This window comes from Rhyacophila brunnea, unplaced genomic scaffold (assembly GCF_057557595.1).
Source record: "Rhyacophila brunnea isolate RB1 unplaced genomic scaffold, BYU_Rbru_1.0 scaffold_1, whole genome shotgun sequence".
NCBI classification, from domain to species: Eukaryota; Metazoa; Arthropoda; class Insecta; order Trichoptera; family Rhyacophilidae; genus Rhyacophila; species Rhyacophila brunnea.
In genome coordinates, this window is record NW_028232751.1 from 38,461,360 (window position 1) to 38,487,104 (window position 25,745).

A 25,745-nucleotide genomic window follows, 5' to 3' on the forward strand; every position below is an offset into this window, starting at 1 on the left:
TTCGTTTGTCAACACAGTATTATCAAACGTCAGGAGATTCATGTTGGTTCCCTACATTATTTCTACACGGTCTCTCATAAAATTTACTAAGCGTCTAGGGCGCGTCGACGCAGTTCTTACTTGAATCCAAATGTATCATTTGAACCTAAAATTTGATTCTTTATCCAGATGGAGGTTGTGTCTGAGCCCTAAAACGTATATTTGCAGCATAAAAAAATCAAACTTTAAAATGACGCGTGGCAACATATTAGGAATTCATTGACATTGTATGTTTAAGATATTCTGATAATGTCCTACTCATAAAATATGTAGTGTTAATGTCGAAATTTGTTTCACTAAAATATAGCACTTAAAAATAGATTAATTATTAGATTAAATTATAAACATAAACATAAAACATAAATATAAACATAAAAGAAAATAAATTAATATATTGCGAAACGTAAAACTGCAAGAAGTTAGAATTAAGTAGGTAGGGATTTCGATCGATCTTGATAGAGGGAAGCAGTTGAAAATCAAGACTTGGAAGGACTTCCATAATAAATATAACGAAAATGTAGTACCAATAAATGTTCTAATCAGGTATGATCAATAGTTGATAGAGAATGATGACAAGACTCAACGGGAACCATAGTAAGCGTTCGTGAGGTTTATACACTGGATTTAGGTAATACATCATCCCATCTGAAAAATTGTAGATAAGGCAAAACAGTCTGTTTTAAACTCCTCGGTCGTTTTACGAATAGAAATATTTTTTTCAAAGGATCAACGTCATTGCAAAAGTGCTGGCAAAGGCGCATTTAACTATTAGAGGATTAAATATATAAAAAAAAACTAAATCGTTTTCATCTAGCATCATTTTCAAACTGAGATAGATAATAATACAATAAAGCCCCAATTAAAAGAAGAAAAAAAACAAATTACCATATTCGCTAGAAAGCGGGGCATATGGACCTCCCCGCAAAGAGAACTGAAGTTGTCTCATCATTTTTTTCACGAGGAAATGTTGGTCATTCGGTCAACACTTGCTCTTGAAAAAAAACATGAATTTGCCAGACGCGGGATCTACCACTTTAGGAGTTATTATCATTAAGTACAGCTACACTAAGTCATATTATACAAACAGATAGCTTTAACCGACGAATATTGTATCGAATGACATAAACACGTAATTTTCGATTACAACTAAGTTAGATACGCACTGTTCTATTTTCAACGAATACCTATTGTGTATTTCATAAAATGTCATCAAATTGACTGAAGGTTCGTTAACTTAAAATTTGTATTATTATTACCTTATAATTACATATTAGATGTATCTGTAAAGCGTGAGAGAAAACATAATATTATCGATGACCAATCTAATATTGATACCTCGTATCATCATTTTTAACAAATATAGATGATACGTTTTACACATCAAACTTTTCGTATTGTTTCTGTCTCATGGTAGGAACCTAATACTGCATAAAAATTTTAAACCTGTCATTTTCTCAAAGTTAACCCCTCGTATCAGCACCGCTCGAAAATAACTGCAATTTCACAATAATGAAACCTCGTATCTGATATTCAAACAGACTGAGAATTCGAGCTGAACGATTTTCTTGTTTTTTTTTTGGATTCAAACCATTTATTATTAGCTATTATGTATGAGACATCTAAATTAAATTGAAAAGTATGTGCTCATATACATATATACTTAGCATAAAATCTATAAAAGTTAGTTAAAATCTTCGTTGAAAAAGTGAGGTTACTTTTCTGTGTGCATGATTTATTTGATTTACATAGGTTTTTTGACAAGAATTATAATTTTATAGTTATTTACTCTATTCTGATCTGCAGGGTTTATATGAATCTGTTGGTTTGAATGATACAAACAATGTTCAATTAACAAAAAAAAGTGGTGGCAATGATTATATCACATTAATTTGCCGTCATGATCTAATGAGTTTTGATGTTATTAACGTAAATTTGATACCTGATGGTCCTGTTTCTAAATCAGTACATAATTGCTTTAGAGAATGATATTTTTGAAGTACAGCCGTTTACTACTGAATTAATGCAGTTGAACCAACTGAACATATTGCCTCCACGTATCATCCCTTTTTTCAAATATGTTGTACATATTGTAAACACGTACATGACAAATTTCGTTAATATCTTTTCATTGCGATAACTGATTTAAAATGTTTCATAGCTAAATAAACAAACAATTTTTTCACATCAAGTGTCTTTTTGTTTTTATTTAATTTGATTCCTTGATTTTTTTATTACGTTTTAAGTCCCCTCTATAAAAAATGTGAAATGTCAGATACGAGGTGTCAATGTTAGATATCGATATGTAAATCAGTGGCGAAGGGTGACTTTTTGAAAGAGGTAGGCTGTGGGAGTAACCATGCTTGTCAGATATATTTGCGTGAAATAAGAAGATACTACTGATGAATAGGTACGCTAAAACAAAGAATTTTCAAAAGCTTAATTGGTTTGTTATAATTATTTCGTAAAAATAACCAATTAGTTTGAATTACCTATGTATTTTCCTAAAATTCATAAACGTAACATACGCTCAATATATATTACCTATCATCTATGAAAATATCCGTCGTTGTATATAATATATTATGTTCCATAACAATTTATAATTTAACCCGTAAAACTAGACATTTTAAAATACTTCTATATTTAAAACACAAACTTAGGTAGGTACAATATCAGATATCTAAATTGTCTAACGAGTGAACTAATAAATAAATAAAAATCACGGATAAATTATTTTATATTTTTAACAACAATCAATACATATTTATGTGATTGAATCCCATAGAAATTATTTTTTTAAATTATCTTCTTATTAATTATTTTGAATAAATGTGCTCTCGCGACGTAAGCGCTAACGAAACAGCTTGTACGTTTGTATGCAGGACGCCAGAAATTTATAAATAATGAGAAAAAAACTTCATATTGAAAAACCCGTCGATTCACGCGAAAATAATCCTATACAATATGTGAAGCGAAACGCGGTGTGTTCTATTTTTTTTTTTTTTACTTTCGAGAGATGCCATAACTTTCGAGAGATGCCATAGATGGTGCTTATTGAAATATGGGAAAAGATCTTAAAATTATGACAATTATACGATAGATGTCTTTGGGCATATTGAATATATTATTATTTGTGATTATATAAATACGTCAACATGAAAATAAAAATTATTTTTCTTTAGAAGGTAGGCTTTAAATAATCGCCTAGTATGGAGTCTTCGCCACTGATGTAAATGTGTAAGAGAAAGCAAGACAGAGAAAACGTACTTAATAGGGTAAGGTGAAAGAAAGGATTAAGTACATACAAATTCTATATTTGGAAAATAAACTGACACGAAAATAAAGAAAGTAATCGTTTATTTTAAACGGATAGTGTGAGAAAACAATGATACTATTACGATACTCTCATAATACTTTGGCAGATGACAGATAATGTTGGCCCTGGGCTGACGACCTGGCAATTTTTTATAGTATTTCAATATACATAGAAGACATTGTAAAAGTCATCCAATCAGTGGCTGTAAGGTATGTGTGGCGATGGATGGAGTGCCATTATTAAATAGGTACGCCGTTTACCCTGTAAATCAGATTTGCAAAAATTACCCTATATTTAGGTACCTTAAATATCCTTATGATTTTATTATATCATTAAACGTGACTTGAAACTAATGAAAATAATTTATAAATAATATAAAAAAACTCTAAAACACAAATTTCAAGTTCCAAAAATTAAAAACGCTTTATTTAAATTGTCACGCAGTATGTCTATCAGACCATTGATTAAATTTAGTGGCAGTGACTAATAGTTTAACTTAATTAGTAATCCAACGTTCATCAGCTTTTTTGATATTAAAAAAAACCGTTATATATACCAAGATGCAGACATATTGCTTCTTTTTATAATATGTACGTACAGGACTTACAGCTAACACCAAAAACAAGCGACAATAATGCAAAATAAAACCGTTTACGTACTATCCGAGGGTAAATTTAAGATTTTTATATCAATTTGTAATGTATACCGCGCGTGTTACGTCTACACACATTACATATAAAAAATATGTGTAGGTACCAAAAATATCCAAGTTTATTCAATCTTCATAATTTGAAAATGTCTCAAAAAATACGACGCCAGGCGGGACAAGAACCGGCAACCACTGGATTCCAGACAATGTGCTTTACCAATAGTGCCACCTGCGGCGTACCCAACTTTACATTGTGATCTTGTGAATTACTCGTTGAATAAAAAATAGTGTACCTAAGATTATTTTTATCACGGTGGTGGTAACGCTTTAATGCGAATTGTGATAAGAAGGAATCAATTGAAAACAATTTCTATGTGCCAGCGACCAACCATTCAATACATCTGGAGTAAAAAAAAAAAAAAAAACATATTTTTCAGGTACCGAACACTTTTGTTGTTTTTTTCGTCGTATAGGGATTTTATATCGATCTTAGCATCAAACACGGCTTAAGTTTATTTTGCATTAGAGGGCATTTAAATGTCATTTTTTGCAAATATCTACCCAGTGGAAGTCTGCGAGTCGTGTTCAAATGATTACAAATATATGAATAAACAATCGACAAACTAAATACAAAGTATTGATACATACGACGTAATTTAAATTCTATATTAATTGTTGATAAAAATAAAAAAAATCTACGTGTATTCATTCGCGACAGTGTGCATGACATTGTACAACACCATTACATTATCAATCTGTATTACTTCCATAGCTGGATTGCAGATCCTACTCCTTTTGGCCCGGTATATGCACACTGGTTGAACACTGCGTTTTAAAAACAATGGGAGATCACTTTTAAAACATTTTAAGCCACAATACCATATAAGATATACGTGATTATAACACATAATATTTTTTTTATGTTTTGTGTGCCTAAGGACCAAGACACACGGCGCTGCGAATCAATTCAGGTCGTACATGATTATAAATGTATCCAATTGGAATCAAATAACAACATCCAAATTTCACGGTAATTTGTATGTTCAGCCCTTAGGTAGTTGTTTAAGAATTTAACGTCAATAAGTTAAATAATATATTTGAGGGAGAACTATCTCAAATATAGCGAACAATTTCGGTACGTCAATTCATTCATATTCCAATTGAAAGTGCATAAGTAAGTAAGATCTGCATTGTGGCACCGCAGACAATTTGAAACTAGGTGCCACAACGCAGGTCTGGCTTGATTTCAAACGGATTCAAATGGAATCAAGCAACAACCACTAGTCACCAAAATCTTCAACAATTTGCATCGGCGTGAGTCTTATGCCGGGTCCACACTGGCAACATGTCGCGCGACAACCTCGTTAAATTTTGCGATAATTATCATAATTGCTTAAGAAATTTTACGATAATTATCATACTTATCGGCATGTTGCCAGTGTGGACCCGGCATTAGGCCTTAGCCCTAACCTGTGAAAAACATATTGGACAGAAATAGGTAGGTACATGATACATGCCTAACGCAAACTCGTGCACACATCTGCTTCAATTGATCAGGCATTTGTGCTTGCGTAATTGTCTACAACAGCATACATTTACAAGATCATTGTGATGGCGCATTTTTTTTCAAATTTTGAGTACCACTAGCCTGTGGCATAACGCTTGAATGCTTAAAAATGTGTACAATGTATTAATAATGTGATCGTCGACTAAACCTGTCTCGTCTAATAATCGCTACGAAGCTAAAATATCAAATATTGTTTCTATGGTTATCTCTTGTACATAAATGGTTAAACAGAAGCAACACGATATGTCAGTCCAGATCCACATTAAACGAAGTGGAAGTGAAACTGATGACAGCTAACCTTCGACAGAAGATTTTGCAAAGTATCAAGTACAATAAATTTCACCATCGATACCCAATAATGTATAACTTGCCTACAGCACGGAACGCCTGCGTCTATTTGACTAAATAAATGGTAAAAAAAATATTCCCCAAATTTACGCCTACGATGGCCGAGCGGCTCAAGCGTCAATTTATAATGTCGTGGGGTCCCAGGTTCCAATCCTGAGTCTGGCAAATACACATATTGTTTTTTTAAATTGTGTTTGGAGTCAGAGTATGGACGCAATAGGTTGAGTAAATGGCCAACATCCATTTCTCGTAAAAAAAATGTTACACTCCATGGAGGCCCGTATGATCCTCAGGATCGAAAAATGGGAAGTAAGAACTAAAAAAATATTATTCATTGGCGAATAACGTCAAGAGAGACGTAGAGAGGTTGAATGTGACTGAATGGAGAAAGACCTCGGGATAGAGATTCCCGGAGGTAGGTTGTGCAGTCGTAGCAGGAATCTAATCCTTGGATAATCCTAGAATTCGAAAAAATCTGTAAAAGTAGCAACAATAAAATAAAAACACCGCCAGTCATTCATCGCCACAAATGTTAAAAAGTGCGTGTTTTTTGCGCGTTTTCACGTACCACACTGCATACATCAATGCAAATTCGCGACACGAATGATTCAAAGACAATAGTAACATGAATAACAATATTACGGTGTGTATTTACAAGTACATATGTTACGACTGGGTGCAATATTTTTGTCACCAAAATATAGTAGGCGGTTCGAGAAATTTTCGAGAAAATATTTAGAGAAATTCGTGAAAATATATAGTAAGTAGGGTACGCAGAACATTTGGATAAAAATATAAATATTTCTTATATTTTTAAAAATTAATTCGAAAAAATTCCGTTCATAATCAGTCGATACACATTGTGACCTTTCGGCCAATAAAATTATAGATAGGTAGGTAGGTACTCATGTATTTAAGGATTGCGTTTAGAATTTTTCACACTTTACAATACCTTTTTTCTCGACTCGCCAAATTATAGTACTTTTGGCGTACTATACCTTTTTGATATTGACCAAAAACAAAGCACAAAATAAATACTATAATAATTATAGTACGTTTGGCAACACTGCCGGGCACAGACAGAAATAGTATTCTTATGTATGGACCGGTGAATGCGAAATGCAACCCTATACCACACCCTCACGACCGTGATACAGCTGCCCAATGACATATTACAGCTGCCTTAATGTCCTGGCCGTTCCATGCTGTTTTTAATAAAAAAAATTGAAACAGAAATAAATGAGAATATATTATAGACTATACTCAATTATTTTTAATCTCGTTTTTATGAGTATGAAGTTAGGAGCACTCGTTACTCCATAACGCGAACATGAAAAAATCACAACGAATGGTAGGGTTCCATAAACAATATATTCCCCGACAGTGCTATTGCACATCTTCATAGATTACTTTTAGTCTAGTCAAATTAGACCGAAAAATAGGTTATGGTTGCAAAAGGTCGGGTAGAAGATTTTTTTTTTGTATATATGGTAATGAGTGACAAGAAAACGAGTTTTGCCAATTCGGATGACTTCGGCACAACTTTTGGCGGGCAAAAAACCGCATAATTTTGGGTGTTTTTTTGGTTTTTCGGTTATATCTCAAAAACGGTTGGTCGTAGCAAAAATATTGTTATATACAAAATTAAAGCTTATTAAATTTCCTAAAATGTTTATATAATACGTTTTTATCTACTATCTATTTATATACTATCTCTGACCGTTTATGAGATACTTGCTGTTGAAAACAGTATATCGTCGCTCTAGGATTATATTGTCCAAAGCGACAATATGTGAAATGTTCAGGAGACGAAAAACAAAGTTCATTACCTTATATTTCCATATTATTATTTTATTTTTACATTTAATAAATATGTTGGGTAGGTAATGGTGGGTTTATTACATTCATGGAATTTGGGCCACAGGTAATGGAGTGACTAGTTAGATAAAGTCCATTAATTTCGCTGGGTTTTTTCAGTTAATATGCTATTGATATTAAATATTTTGTTATTGTTATTTGAAATTATCCTATAATTACCTTTTATTGTTTTAAGAATATCTTTCTGATTCAAAATATTGTCAGTAATATTAAAATTATTAAGAATTGAAATTATTAGGGTACCTAATTATATAATAATAAAAGATTAGTTACCTATTAAAAAAAATATTTGGGTTTTATTAATTAGTTAATTAGTTTGGGTTTACAAACTAGTCTTTATTGTCAATGGGCGCAATGTTCCAGATGGTGCGTGGGGCTGGGGGGAGGGTTAGTGGGAGTGGTAGAAAGGGCCACATTCTAATTTCTACTTTCACCAGCATTGAGACTCACAGCACCAACATTAACAATCAGTTTATTGTGGCTAACGGAGGACATCTCCTACATAAAGTAGTTTGGCCCCGAAAGTCATGCTTTGATGACATTGCGAAGATATATTCGGATTATTTGACAAAACATTATAAGTTACAAATTGAAGTTGTACCTATTTGACGGATATCCATCCAATGCTGCATCCAGTGGGACAAAGTTTGTAGAAAGATTACGCCGTATAAATTTAAAACCATGCCCTGAAATTATGTTTCAAGGAAACACTGTCAATCAGGTGGACCAGGAACTTTTTTTGAGCAACGGAAGTAATAAAAATCGCTTGATAACACTACTTAAAACACATTTCTCATGGGTTGGCATAAAAGTGTAACTACTGCCATTTCAAAAGCAAATGAATTTAAAAGCGTAGTAATAATAGGTGAAGATAATGACCTTCTTGTACTGATGTCGGCAAGAGGACAATTCTTGGACAACTTATTCTTTCGAAAACCTGGAAAGGGAAGTAAACCAGATGTGTTGTTCTCGACAAAATCGTTTAAATATGACGCACGTACCATTTTTTTCACACACACGTTCAGTGGGTGTGATACAACATCCTCTCTATTGGGCCATGGAAAGATTAAATTGTGTGGTATTTTGGAGAAGAATATTCAGTTGAAGGAAGTGGTCACTGTATTCAACAATCCAGATGCCAGCACTGATGAGATAGATGTAGCAGGAGAACAGGTACTTATGAGGTTGTACAGTGATGCCTGTAAACCTGAGGAAACACTGGACACTGCGTTATCGGCTATTCATGAAATCGGCCAATTTTTTTTTAATCTATCAAGACTACCACCATTTCGAGACGCAGCGCGACACCAAATGCTGAGATCCTACTACCAAACACAAACTTGGCTTGGCAATGTTAAAAAACCAGAAGATTGGGGGTGGCAGCGAACCAGCAATGGCCTAATACCCGTGGAGATCATTAAAGATCCAGCGCCTGAAAAAATACTGAAATTACTTTCTTGTGCATGCAAGAAGGGGTGCAGTAAAGCATGTACCTGTCGAAAATCAGGGATGAACTGTTCGTCAATTTGCAAGAACTGCAGTGGAGTAAATTATGAAAATGAAGCAGATATTTCTGGATTGGAGGAAGAGGACGCTGAAGAAGATGACTTTTATACTCAAGCAGAACTTTCCAGTAATGAATGATAAATGATGATATGAAATTAATTAATACATATATATAATATATCTCCATTCTTTTCAAATTAATGGAATATATATAGTTTTGTAGGATAATGATCCCGACGTGGGAGCTGCATTGCAAGACTTTGACGACGTAAAACCTTTGCCTACTCCACCTCACCAAAGCGACAGAAACGGTTAAACAATTAAGATGTTTGGTGAATATTATTATTCTGTACATATTAACATTTGTTTTGCAATCATTACTAAAACTATGAATATACTTTATTTGTAAGATCTGAAGTTTAGATTAGTATTTCTTCTCATTAAAGTTTGATTTTTACTAAAACGCGTGTTTTCAACAGCAAATGTCTCATAAACGGTTAAAGATAGAAAAAAACGTGTTATATAAATATTTTTAGGAAATTTAATAAGCTTTGATTCTGTGTAAAAGAATAATTTTCTACGACCAACCGTTTTTGAGATATAAGCGAAAAACCAAAAAAACACCCAAAATTTTGCGGTTTTTTGCCCGCCAAAAGTTGTGCCGAAGTCATCCGAATTGGCAAAATTCGTTTTCTTGTCACTAATTACCATAGATATATACAAATTTAAAAAAAAACTTCTACCCGACCTTTTGCAACCATAAAGTACAGATTGACTGGACTATTTAGAGTTTAGACAAATCCATTAGATCATAATTCAGTAATAAAAATATAAACAACATTCGCACGCAAATTCTGACGATCTAATTAATTGTATACGTCAGTTACAAACCTAAACTATTTAATAGCTAGAAGACAGAACGGATGTACGCTAATAAGTTTTATGATTGGATGAAAAATCTGTTTGAGAAGGAATCTATCGAAGGAGCGTAATGAGGTAATCTCTGAAACTGTGCACGTCGACCTGGATAGGGAAGTTTGATAAGTGAGGTAAATGACATAATATTGATAGCAGCATTTTACTATTTTGTTTTCTTTTTCAAACGAACCAACTCAGATAACGTTAAGTTTCATTCGGTTATATTGCTTAGTTTGTGTTTGACAGTTCGTTAAAAAATAAGCTAGCAGATATTAACGTTTTAACGAGAAAAAATAAATTCACCTTGTAGTCAAATTGAATTTCCTCAAAGGGAACTTCAGAAATTAAATAAAAAATTAAATACAGTTATAATATGTGAGTCTGAGTCTGTAACATCGTTACGAACGTTATGGATTTAAACGTGATTGAAGCTGTAAAGAAGAACACCGAAGTCACAGAATAATATTGTACCTATTCCGTGACCGCACTGGACGGTCAAATGGGGGATTGAAGAAATTTAGATCCACTAATTCTTTTAGCCGACAACAAATTGAAAGTTAGACATATAGTCAGACATTGAGTACATAAAATGAACGTGTACATATGCACGACAAACGTGATTTTTTAAACGTGAATAAGCTTTACGCGCGATACGTGCTGCGTTTGCTCACTTTGGACTATGTATTCGAATGTATGTTTCAAGTGAAACAATGGCAAATATTTCCACTGATTTATAACTACTGATTACTCCTGGTTCTAATACAGTAAGTACCTATATCCGCAATGAAGAAACATAAAAACAATAGGCTCAGATATGCAAACTAACGTTGAAGTAACCAAACTCGGTACAATAATATTATGCTAAAAAGTTTAAGTATCTCCTCCACTAATTTCTGGGATGGACAAGAATTAAATTTTTGTTCAACAATAATTATTAATTGAATATCTTGAGAAAATAGACAGTCATGGTGTATCAAGAAACTGTATTGCAACGTTAAAGTTTCCACGACAGTTCATAAAGTACCACTAGCAATGACCAAAATACCTGAACTACCGCATCCACTACGAGTGCCAGGTTTGCCCCCCAGCGACCTCCCATCTATTTCCAAACCTAAAGCAATGGCTCGATAAACAGAAATTTTCTGGTAACAGTAAAGTGATTAAAGCTAAAAATTGTTATAATTATGAGCTGGTTACACCTAACTTATCTTTCGATAAATTTGGTATGAGTAAGTACTTTGTTGCCGTCAATATCTTTGGACTAGACGTGTCAAGTTAAAAAGAGCTTCTATTTTATTAAACCAGCCGAACAATTGGGGCTATTAGTTTGAAAGTCGATTAAGTACCTCCATTTTTTATGATATTTTTCGTTACTACTACAATATACTTTTTCATGGTATTTACTTAATTACTTAACGATTTATAGATCGCAAAAAGAAAATATTATATTTACGATCCTAAATGTGCTATTATTTCAATATGGCGAAATACGAAGGTAACCGATTTTGATAGTAATAACAATAGCTTCAATAATGGTTGTTTTCTTTTTAGTTTACTTTACGTTAAACTACCCTAGTGCTATACAATTTCTTGGTACTTAGTTCATCTAACGAAGACGTATATTCATAACAAAAAAGAAGAGAATTCAAATCTATCATAAGTACCAATGATATCAATTTAATAACAGCAATTCCATTGAAAAAGAGATTTGAAATTAATTCTGATCAAAGATTTCTGATAGGTAGATATTATATCAAAGCATTTAGACACTAGAATTTAGATAAGAAGATGTTATTTCAATGTCATGTCTGTTTTGATATTCCATTAAGTTATCAATTAGTATTGACATTTAGTTGGATGTTCAAATGATGATCACATCGTTACGATTTGATCTTACGTGACCAATATTGGAGTAAATTATTTATTTAATTATAAACGGCACATGTACATTATGAGACAATATTATATAACAACAAATTTTACAGTCAGGTACAATTTTATACAGCGATAAAATATAATGTATTTCAATTTAAAATAAAAAAGGTACAATAATATAAAAGCAGCATATCAAATTATGAAAACCAAGTTGAGTAGGTAGGTAGTCAACAGTCTGCTTATTACGAACATGAAACCCATCACTCAACTCATTATTTACGTGTGCATATTTAAATTCTCACAAAGTATTAAATAATAATATAATAATTTAAAATAATAATGTTAAATATGTATTTTAAAGGTATATATAATTTATATATATTGCCTATAATTTGCGAACGTCTATTTATTTTCGAATTTCATTCGATCGCGTGCGCCTAGTTGTCTCGGCGCCGAATCCTCCTACACCCGAAACTGGATATTACTTAGAAGTTTGATGCAGTCAAAAAATCTAATTTGCGGTTAAACATAACATAACGATGGTCTAACATTGACACCTCGTATCTGACATTCAATATTTTTGACAAAAGGTAGTTAAAATGTCACACAAAAACTATTACTTAAATGAAATTAAATAAAAACAAAATTACGCTTAGTGCAAAAATAGTTTAGTTCATTTTTAATATAACTGTATTTTTGTTTGAAATTTACTTTGACATTTTTTTATAGTTTAAATGTGAACTTTTATAAAAGGGGGGCATGTTGTAGAAATATATTCAATAAGTGGACGCACAACATGTTCCCTCTCACAACTCACCAGGGCTCTGCGTGATGAAACCATCCAGTTTATTAACTTTGGAAGAAGTAAGATTAATATGTGATTTACAAATAATTAAATACGACAGGTTTCTTTTACGGTAAAAACCAAGGCCTGAACAAAAACGATGCATGAGTGCGAGTGAGAAAGTATTCGGCACCCTTACAATCTCTGCGACGCGCGCTAGAGTAAGATAAAAGGTCTACTAGCTACAAGCCAGTTTCCAAAAGTATCGCCATCAAATTGGGGCGAAACGCTTCACATAGCGTCGATAACTTGCGAGCTCGTGTTGCTAAAATTGATATTTTTGTGTTAAACATAAAGTCAGTGGTAAATATTTTTGGTTAATTAAGTAGAAAAGTTGGTTCTGTGTCTTGTCTTAAAATGTGGTAGCCGTACTGATAAGCAAGAAGATGGTATTACGTTTTATAAGTAAGTTGATACATGTTCGTGATAATTTATTTGTATTTTATTATATATTTTAATATCAGTGACCTAGTGTTTCTTTAAAATAACTTAAATTATGAATATCTTTATCTAATGGTTGCATTTTGACCGCTTAAAAATACTATATAACGTAAAAAAAATAGAAAATTATATTTTAATTCTGAGCGTCTAGTGCGAGCATTTTGGGCGAGCACTAGCGAAATGGTCTATGGTCTCGAACATTTGTAGACGAATGCGTTCGCTCGCTCACAAACCAAACGCAAGGCACGCGGCTTCATTTAGCAATACAACGGGTGGCGTCTAGATGTATCTATAGTCTAAGGTAAAAACTATTGGAAAGACGTATCAAGATATGACCTGTCAGCAGTACACCGTTTTTGCAACCTTTGTATTTTTCTTGGATAATAACAGTATCATCAAAACGGAAACACGGTAGAATATGTATATTTATATTATCAACGAAAAGAAGAACATATAATCACCTTTGAAAATAGCCATTATATCATTGATGAATAACAAAAATACTTTGGATACTCCAAATGTTGCATAAAATAAATCGGATTTATTAAATTTATATCGACTGCCAGATTCCGTTTACTGAAAGGAATTAATTGTATTAAGTGACCTCCGATATCGAAGCCCTTCAATTTGGAAATTTAATGAGGATCTTATGAAAAACTTTGAGAAATCAGTAAGTATATTAAATCTACTTGCTGCTTGTTCTCAAAAGAATGATGGATAAACTGTTAAGTAAGGAGAGTGGTAAGAGTCAATTTACTTAAGATCAAATAGTATTAGAGTGAAGTGAATAATACTTATATGGGTTACCAAAATCGGATATTCTAAATTACTGACGATGAAACAGGTGAATGTTTACAATTATTGTATGACAAGGTAAAATGACATTTAAATTAGTTTAGAGAATAAAAAATACTTACTGTAATAATATGAGCGTTCAATACATTCGTAAAAATCACTACATTTTATAACGGATATAGGTATTGGATTGTTGAATAAAAATCGACGTTGACAGAGGTCAGGGGCAAGTACAGACTCGAGGCTCGAGGGTTGCCGCATATTATGCACGGCGCGAAGCGTGTATCATTCATTAAGTAGTACTGTGATGTATTGGCTAGTTAGTACCTACCAAAATGGGTTTTGTCCGGAAAGATCGACAAACATACAAAATATTAATCCTGCGCCAAATAAGTACTCGAAAACAATATGGATTCGTATCATGTATTCATAGACTCCCAAGGCCTACGATAATATAATTCAATCGAAGCTGTACGACGCCATGGAGGAGTTTAACATACCGGATAAATGTATACAAATGACAACCACGGAAACGCCGTCAAAATACAAAACTCCTATCAACGCTGTTCCACACATTTGATGAAATACATTAATTATTATGCCAAGGAGATGCGCTGTATTGCCTTTTGTTCAACATCTCCCCAGAAAAAAATCAGACTCTAAAATTAAATCTAATGGCACTATCTTCCAAAAGATACTTACCAAATCATGGCATATACGGGCAATTTGAATATAACAAAGACCAGAAGCGAACAATCCTAATAAACTAGCATGTGAAGCAGAATAAATTGACCATAAAATGAATGCCATTAAATCTAAATACACGATAGCTTCCAAAACCATAGATCCAATGCAACAACATGGCAATATTACTATTAGGAATAACTGCTTAGAGAGGACCGACAATTTATTTGACCTATATTGACTCCGTTGTTACTATCAAAAATGGCGTGCAAACAGAAATCAGAAGACAAATAATACAGACATCCGACAATTAAATGTTACTTTGAAATCCATAAGCATAATATAATTAGGTATCACCTAAATCTAACATAACGAAAATACAGATATCCAAAAATCTTATACAGCCAGTGCTCACAGATGGATCAGAATGTTGGATATCATAATTAAGTAAAAAGCCGGAAACTGATATTTGAAAAAAATCTTTAAGCTTTATTTATACAAATATAAGTGTACAAAACAAAACCCAAAATATCAAAATGTGGCCACAACTAACGGATGGGCTAGTGCAGGGGTCGGCAGCTTGTCAAGTGAGAAGAGCCAAATTGTCAAGGAAACATGATAACAAAGGTACCAGAGAGCCGCATATATGTAACATACATAATATATGTACCTATATGATGTCGATTTTTAAAGGGGGGGAAAGTACCAGATATTTTATTAAAAAAAAATAATTAGAACGGCGTCCATACATCGCTTTTGATAGTTTTACTATATCTGACAAATAGCTGCTTATTTTTAATTGAATATAATATGATTGTAAATTTTCATCCGTTATTCTGCTTCTAGGTTTATTTTTTATTTGGTCCATAGATGAGAATGTTTGTTTGCATATTATATATGTAGAGCCAACGATTGTGCTAATACCAAAAGCTAGTTTTTTTTAACGCGTCATAATATTATGTTTCAGGCAAACTATGCCATGTATCAAATATTATTGTTTCTATTTTAAGTATGTTTTATAGCTGTCAACTTGTACTGAGAAAGCAAATTGGATTTCTCTCTTTCGAGTTCTTCCAAGCAGCTGGTAAGATCTGTGAATTTGTTGCACTACAGTTCCTTGCTTTTTAAATCTATTAATTGCATCTGGAGTGAACCAGCATTTGTGTCGAACGGTGTCAAGTTAAGTTTATGAGTTAAGGTGACGCATCAGTGAAACGCCAAATAATTTTCAACTGTACGCGCGACGAAATTTTGTACTCGCTTCGCATTCATTGAGAGAACGTCGAGTCAGACATACGTCACTTTGCTGCGTGATGGCGACGGGCCAATTAATTCTAAAATCGTGTAAAGATGACTAAAAACGTTACCCATTTACTTAAAAAAGAAAACATGTCAATGAATATATTATTATTGTTACTAATATAATAATAAACAGAACATAAAATGGACGTATGTTGGATTTATATGAGAAATAATATTTCGTTTGACAGGCGTCTTTTGCACCCGCGACCCGCAATCCGCACATCGCCTAGCAACGATCTTTTTAGACCGTGCCTCAACTAATGCATGGCCTTAAGAATATGAATAGAGTAGATAGTGGTTGAGAGTATGCAGTACGACTCAAGTACGAGTCTAAGTTGGTTCGGCGACTCATAAGGTATAACTTATAAGACTGCTTGAGATGAGGTGAAATTTGAGTTTATGTCTGAGCGTCTATGCAAAGAGCCGCTTTTGCCGACCCCTGGGCTAGTGGCATATCCAAAGAATCGACCAGCCCGAAAACTTGTTGATACGAAATCGGTCGCAGAAGTTTCGAAGAACCAAGTTACGAGGATTGGATGGTTTAATCCAGGATACGCAACTTGCGTCTATGCATGTCGCGGTGGGGATTACTTGCGTAATGCAAGCACTCAATTGTGACGACAATACTGTCACGGAATAACGCGTAAAATTGTGTAAGGGGTAAAAATTAATAAGTAAGGAATCAAAAAAAGTTGTATTCGAATAAACTTCCATTTAACTAACGATTCAAATAGATTAAAGAAGAAGCTGTTAAAATACCAACAATAGCTCCATAATGCTCTCGAGAAAAACTACAGAGCCAAATGCCTTGCTTCGTGAATACGTCATAACTTCATAAATCATAATAATGTATATTGGGCCACGGATATTTGCAGATCGAACTGTTTATAAAAAGGGAACCTATGTCTCAAAGTAAATGAAGGGTGTGTACTTCGATTCCGTACATGTATTTACGCAATATGTTATGACTTTGACTATGTATAAATATTTATAGTAAGCAATCTTACTAATTTAAGTTTCTATTTATAGGCAAACGAAAGACATAATAATGACAGTTTGCGCCAAAAGACATTCATTTAACAACACAAAGTAAGATCTATACACGTATGTAATAAATATAAATGTACACGCATACGCAAGCAATTTTCGTAAAAGTATTATACATATATAGATACTTACATACATATATATTATATACTTATAATAATATATATAACTTTTATGAACAAGGATGAATATAGTACATAATTAATAGGGGATGCGAAGAAACAAATCAAAGTATGCTACTTATAGGATAGATAATAAATATAGTTAGGAAATACGTATGCTTCATTTTATCATTACCCTGTACGTTATTTGCATCGATAAGTAACTGCTCTAACAAGACATCGAAGTACCTATGTAGGTAATATAATTACTGAAATTCCAATACTTATTATAATCACGGAAAAGATAGTAAATATTATAATATAAGTAGTGGAACTGTCCACAGGTCCCGGTTTTAACGTACTATACCTAGCCGATCAGGGGCGGATCAAGTCAAGCGAAGGCCACCTGAGCGGTAAAAATTTCGGGCCCCCCAATTAAAGTTAGAAAAAAAAGTTTTATACATAGAAACTCTCATTGATTTATTAACATAAAATTAACAAAGGTAATAGAAATGGATTAAAAAAAAACATATTTTTTTAATAAATTTTCGTCTTGCTTTATTTCTTGCAAATTCGTCAATTATTTTGGCAGTGTCAATTCGGTTTAAAATTTCTTGCTCTATATACAAACGGCCATACTATTTAATCTTTCTTCTCCCATAGTACTTCTCAAATACTTTTTTAAACGCTTTAAAACAGAAAACGATCTTTCACCTGACGCATTAGAAAAAGGGATTGTTAAAAAAAAATCAATAATATTTCTACATTTGGGAATGTCAAGACATTTCTTTGTCTGCTCGATAGATGTCTGGTGTTGTTTTAATAGTGTCCTTGTTTTCTTAAAGAAATATAAAAAATGGTCAAATTCATCTTCAAAGGTACAAACATCAATGTCCTCTTTGTTTTGTTTATCGCTTTTTTTTTCTTCCATTGATAGATTCCAAAAAAAAATATTCGCGAGTTTGTCCACATTCATCATTAAAGAATAATCCTGATAAATCAGTTGCCTCTTTTTCAACTTTTTCATATTCTTCTCGAAAATTATCGATGAAATTTTCTAATGACTTCAGTAGGATAGATCCTTTCAATAGTTCGCATTCCACTGTTTAGTAGCGAGACCAAAAAAAAGTAAACGATGACCTGCACCCGATCACAGAAATTATCAAAAAATTATCAGAAATTATCAAAATCCGTCTGTAAGACATTCCAAGATCTCGGGGGCCCACGCGGCCGCTTAGTCCCCTTACCGCTAGACCCGCCCCTGTAGCCGATGGTGTGTGAAAGGTGTATTCGAGCATAGTGGACATAGAAAATACTTTAGATACATAGAACTACTACGTAGTTTGGAAACAAGAAACGAAGGCAAGTAAAGTCAACTACAATCTACCTATCAATATAATATGTAATAAAATCCACTAATTGCGGACTTGATGTGTAGGCGGACCTTTGTGTGTTGCCATGGAATTTTCCTAGATACGAAACTGTGCATGGAAAATGGGATAGGCGAGAGAGGATGTATTATATCAGCGTGCCGTTTCTATACGTATCTCTATCAGTATGTATAAGAATTACCTGAGCGAGAAGCATGATGTATGACAAGGACATCCATGCGACAGACTCACCCTCAATTTTATAAATATGAGACTATTGTACCTACCTATTTCCATTGATATGTTTTGTCTTTCGAACATGATAATATTATCAACATGTTTTGAATGAAGTTCTGAACAATGGCGTATTTAACACATTGTTATGGAGTCTAAGGCTAAAGGTAGCTAACGACTAAAGCAATATGAAATACCAATACAGATTAATGTGAATACATGACAATATAAAAAAAGTGAATAAGTAGGTAAATACCTACTTATTTATTATCAACGAAATTTGTTAATTTTCTAGGATATAAATTGTAGTTAGGTAAGTATCCACATACAATTAAAAAGCAATCAAAGAGAAAATACTTTCTAATAATATTGCCTTTTCGATACTGTGCAGTTGTTAGTGGTGGCATGAAACATATTATTCAACTAACAAAAATCTAATCTCATTAACGGTAATTACGATTATAACACTAATAATTTGGCGGTGTAACAATGAGTGATACATATTATATCCCCTACTAAAGTGATCGAGTACCTAAGCCTCATATACGGGACGTTACGTTCTACAGGGCAAGGTACAAGATACCACCATATCGATGGCTTAGAGCTAAAATATTGTATCTCCAGTTTTGGTCGAAAATGAGTTAAGTACTGAAATGTACGAAAAAAGCCTATATTTTTATGTGTTAAAATATTGCATCTTCTAAACCTACCATTTCAAAGATAAGTATATACCTATTTTTATATCACAAAATCTAATTTTCCAAGGTTTGCAAACTTTCAATTGCAGTTTTCTCAATATTATGATTTATGGAGATACAATATTTTAACTCTAAGATATCGATATTTGAAAGATCTTTGTATCATCATTCATCATTCATCACTCACTATCGGTGGAACGCGTACGTAGTGTGCAGAGGTATTTATTAAAGTCAGTGTTTACATAGAGCGCGTGATCAATTATCAGCATCGTTGACACGGTTGACACAATTATGAATCAAAACTTCCGGGTGTTCAGCATAATATAATATTATGCTGAACACCCGGAAGTTTTAAATGTTGCATGACCCCAAAATCCCCACATGCATTAAATTGGATGTAATATACGTAATACGAAATATTAATCGCTGTTTTGATAATATCTATGAAAAAATATCATTTTTGATTAGCTGAATATCTTAATTATGATTCTTTAAAAAATAGATCGCTGAGACAGTGTTATGGCAATGTGGCCGGATCAATTTCCACCACAAGTAATCATCAGTTTCTTACGAAGATATTTTCGAATTCTCAGTCTCGCTGCGTCATGACGTCAGAACGCACAGTCGGCATCGGATATTTTTGAGATAGGTATAATGCAAAAGTATAAAAAAAACATCACTAAAAACTCTGCTTACACTCGAAAAATAAAGCATTCCAACGAGTACATATTTGCCCCAGGACGAAAATAACGATAAGAAACTACGTTTTTTTTGATTTGGTACTTAGATGAAAAATCATTATTTGCCACGTCATTCGTACTTCGTATATTTACATCGGCGGCGGATTAGGTACGAATCTTTTTGTGAATAAAGGTCAGCTCACAGCTATACCATCTAGAAGTTGCGATCAAAAAATCTCGAGAAATAATGAGCAAAGACTAATTTCGAATCTTGAGAAATTAATTTTCCGAAATTTCGAAAATTCATCAAAAAATTCTCGAGAAATCGAGAAATTGTTACTAGTGTAAGCTGCTGACCGATTCTAGAATTCTGGAACGGAATATATTTAGTTTCTAGGTGATAAAAATGTTTGGCCGGAAGAGCTAAAATTCAAAAAGCTCTCGACCTTGATTCTGTTTAGGATAAAAATTTACCGAAAAGGGTAATTTCATAATAATGTCGATTTCTCAACAATCTCAAGAATTCTCGAATCTCAAGAAATTAAAAATGTCGAGAAATCATTAGCTCTAATACCATATAGGTAGTATGGATATAGATTAGCCGTAGGAAAATAATTTTCATCCATTTTATAATGACATTGATAAGCATTTAAAATATGTAGATAGGTACTTGAATAAGATAGCCGTTTCTTGATAACATGCATTCAATAATTAAAAACGAATTTACACAAAAAGAGGTCAACACTGTTCAATGGGTAGGTACAAAGAGACACTACAATAGTGTAAATACAGGATTACGTATGCACAGTAAGTATATGGGAAACATCAAAGGCAGGATCATTCTAGAACACCTTATAGAATTATTGTGTGTGGACATTATGGTAAAAGTCTGGCCATGACGATGAGCGAGGTCAGGTCCGTGCCTAGGCGGTAGTCAAGTAAAGCTATAATAACTGCGCATAATTTTATTTTGAGGGCAGGAATTTTAACAAGTACCTTAAAATATAATATGCAGGTACTGTCTTACTTTGAAAATACTTTTGTTATTATAAAATTCATGCTAATTTATGAAATCAAAAGTCCTAGGTAAGTTAAAGTGATAATTTACAAAATGATATATTTAATCGATACCTCGTACGATTGTCGAGCATGAACAAATACTTCGATACTATTCAGTCGGCGATATCAAACCAGTGTGGCGTGAAGAATCAACAGTTGTGACACAGGAGTTCAACAGAAGGTTAATAATGTCGATATTAGTGATTGAGAAAAGATATTTTAGTCGTAAGTGCATGATAATTAACACTGTCATAGAAAACAAGATTCTAACCCAAATAATATTAAATAAACAAATGAATCAAATAATACAATGCTCTCAATACTAAGAAAAAAGTTATTTATAACAGTTAACTGTAAAAAAAAAATGGTGGACCTTTGCAATTACAATGTCGTGAAATGAGAAGATTGTAAACCGCTGGCAGCAAACGTATTAAATAAAATGAGATAATTGAAGAGTCATTGGTGGGTATTGTTTTTTTTACCCTGTGCCAGTAAAGGCTTAACTACCTAACTTACACTTCATTCAAATGAAACAAAAATGTAAATAGAAAGAGTCATAACAACAAATTATTCCCGGGTGAACCTGCCTAGAAACGGACGAGAAAAAGTACGGGTGATAGATAGTTGGTTTGTCGTGTCATGATAAATAGTATGATATTGATGATAATGTGAGATGTGGCGATCATGAAAATGTCGGTCGAGATATTGTGACCAAGGCAAGGCAAGGGGTGGAGGACTCACCGTAGGTTGTGGGGCGGCGCGCGGGGTGCCCCGCGCCCCCCGGGCCGCCGCGGCGCGCACAGCTCTGCGGGCGGGCAAACGCCCCACAACAGATGCACAGGCGCACCCTACTCGCGCTTCACACTTCTACTTCCACTGGCCTATTTGCCTCCACGACAATTCTCAATAGCAATGTTTAATGTTTTGAGCATATGCGGCGAATATCCATTCGTAACACACAGTCCAGTTATATTAAGACAATAATTTAGACACGAGTAATTTTGAATCATTTAGTTAAGATTTTTTTCTTTTATTAATTAAATTACATTACAGAATTGTTTTTTTTTTTTTTTAAAGTACTTGTTTTCTTTTTAACGCCGTCTATCCTGAAAACCAAAAACGACATTCACGTTTATTTATTTAAGTTTTAGATTCAATCTTTGAAATATTTTACTGCACTACAGAATATCTGTCTCTCACTGAATATTTCAATGTCTGAAAAGTTAAAAATAATTTCTCATACAAAACGCATTACTTCCCAATGAAATCGAACGATAGTTCTGTTCACAATTTACAAGTTTACTATTAATTTACGATACCGGTTTTAATTATTCACCGATATGATACAAACGTATATGTGCACACAGCTAGAAACATATTATTAATTAATTAATTCGATGCAGTCGATCGTGATTTAATATTTATATGATTATTGGTGGCATTGACACGATTTAGTGATAGTTCATTAAAACTATCGGTGTTTAAATTAAGTCGGTAAGTAATTCATCAGTTCCTCTTAATGTGGTAGATTAGTACCTGTCTGACATGTAGTACCAGACTACTTACAGTTGACAATTTTGTGCTTTCTCCTTAAACCGACATGGCACAAGGGAAAGTTTTGTTGTTCAAGAACAGTGATAATAATTGGTCGAGAGATATAGATCTGTATATATAAGTACCTACATATATATTATATAATCGGAATAAGTTATAAATATCATTTAAAACCGCCATTAGTTTGCATACTTAATAAAAGTGCTGGGCCCAGATGGAATCAGTTACAAAATGTGCTAGAAATTTTAACATTAAAGAAAAAAAATGAGTAAATACTAAAGTGACTAGGTATAAATATACATTTTTAATTATATAATATACGTTATATTTACTAATATTTTTCTAGGTTTCACTAATACAACTGATGAGTTACTTCGCATTATCCTAATTAATTAATTTAATATGTAAGTATTATTATGTTATTACGAATAAAAAAATCCACGTTTACTTAGTTCCTCACTTTAAAATCAGTTAGGTATAGTTATTTCGGTAGCCTTTACACATGTGTTGAAGGTCATGTTATGCTAAATATATCGTCAGTATGTTGTTATCGTATATAATATGCAACCAATGTACTTCCCGAGGGCTAAGTATTATTGTATAAAATCACATACCGCATGCAAAAATCCAATACATGTGCGAAGATTCATTTTCCTCGGAACGATTGAGATTAGGTCCACTAATGATAAACGTCTTATCGGAACAGAACACTGAGATCACTTGGTTTTTTTTATTTCACGATTCACAAAGAGGCCGGCCGCTCTCATCGAGAGTAGGTCCTATCACAACAATTCAAAACAAGGACAAAAGCATCACGCCCTTATCCGCTACTGATAACACTCAAAAATTTAGCACAGCAACCACTTATTGTCAATCGCATCGCACGTCGGGCATTATCAGTGTTCACAGTTTTAAAATCCATTTTATTAAATAGCGTAAACAGCGATCAATAACGATGTTGGAATCGGCCGCAGACTTTCGCCGGGCGGATGGTTGCCATGACGATGCAGTCGGTGCAGCGAGTCTCGCCGATTACATGATGGGCGGCGCAACGAGTGTCGTTGCCACAGTGACCGGAGAAACGCAGCAGCTTGCATTTTGCATTATCGACAGGTGTGTGTGTGAGATAGCGATGTGAGAATCAATGGCGGCGGAGGATCGGCCGCTGCGAGGATCATCACATCATCATCAGACCGCACGGAATGAGAACCGAGAGGGCCGGTCCCACGGAGCGGGCGCTCTGTCGCGTTGGTCGCATTCGTCGCTCGCCGGGAGGCCCTCGCCGCCGCACAGGCTCTTCTGCAACAAACATACATTATTGGTTACTAATTAAAACAGGAAAGATTTTCTTCATACTCAATAGAGAAAGTGAGATTACAAAAATCAATACAAATAAAAACTTTGTAAGCCTTTCCCAATAAAAAACATCAAATATAATTTAACCTGAAATCCTGACGTATTATATTAGTCATAAATTGACGGCTGTATGGTGCGATGGATTCTAGTACATATTATAGATACCAGTGTTGCTGGTATTTTTCTCTGTTGATTATTATAGTACAATGGTGTAAAAATTATAGATGTATTTCTGAAAAAAACTATAGTACACAAATGATCGTTTTTCGTCTTCCATCCTTCAAAATGTACCTATTAATATTTTGGCATATTTGGTGTAGATTCAAACTTATATTACCTACTATAATTATAGTAGATACGATTGGAAACTCCTACGTCATAAAGAATCACCTAATTGCTACATTTGCGATACAACTACAGACGAACTACATTTCGCCATAACATGTATAATAATTATCTTATCGTAAGGCGCAAATTATATTTTAGTTTAGGATAAAATTGATAAATATTAAAGTTTGAATCAAAATACATGTGGAAAGTAGAATTCTGTGCTGACAGCTCAAAATATAACTTGGGTAAATATTATGTGGAGCAATGGCACTAACCCCCAATGCAATTAACCCCCCCCCCCCCCCCACGAACATTACGAATCAATGTATTATTCAATTCGTAAGTAGGCAATGAAATAAAAACGTGCAATACATACGAGCTACATCTTTGACGGTTATGAAAGTATTGGTCTCTAATCGTAACTAATATGTGTATGAAAATAATTAGTGCTACCCCTTTGATACATAAGAGAGATTCAGAAGTTTCTACGTGAAAATCGTTTAATTTATGTTGAAAATATACAATTGGTTCGGGTATTTATAATATAGCATATTATCATGGTTTAAGTGGCTATTTTTATTGTTTTAGCTTGTTATAATTATTTATAAAAGTTTACGCTGCCCAACAGCCATTCTTCTCCATTGTTAGGGAGAGACCAAAAACCGCTCAGATTTCTCTAGCGACACGGGTGACAATTTTTATGTGTAAAATACAGTCTTAATTGTATAATAATTCTAACTTGCATGTGTCGTCCAAGTCTAGTCCAAACCAAGATACTTATGTTCGCATACAAATTATAGAATGGTTTATGAACATTTCCGCACCATTTAATAAAAACAGCATTCCACAACACCAAGCCTCGCTACTTACGATGAAACGGTAAAAAAAACTCCCCAAATATTGCTACACTTTCTCGTTCGTCACTACATTTACAGACATTACATTCAATCGAGACGGAATATGAAAACATTTTTATAAAAAACTTCAAATGTTTGTAAACAATTTTCATAGTGTTCATTTGTTTACAAACAAATTTATATAGTACTAGTACTGCATCAGGCATTACAAAAAAATAAATATAGATATATTCATGACATAGTATCACTTTTACGCTCAACTACAGTAATTGATAATTTTATTGGCCGTTTAAGTAG

General features: G+C 33.4%; 1 protein-coding gene across 3 annotated transcripts in view; it reads right to left on the reverse strand.

The window, feature by feature from the left end:
• Positions 1-25,745, reverse strand: part of LOC147079751 (uncharacterized) — a 134,155-nt gene that overhangs the window by 90,560 nt on the left and 17,850 nt on the right. For 2 of the 3 annotated variants that reach the window (XM_085943941.1, XM_085943948.1), the window contains exon 2: positions 23,520-24,204. In XM_085943941.1, coding sequence (XP_085800067.1) covers positions 23,520-23,524 — 5 coding nt within the window. In that variant the 5' untranslated portion in view covers positions 23,525-24,204. Of the gene's footprint in view, positions 1-22,092; positions 22,458-23,519; positions 24,205-25,745 lie in introns of those variants that run through there. The other variant, XM_085943933.1, reaches the window with a different exon arrangement.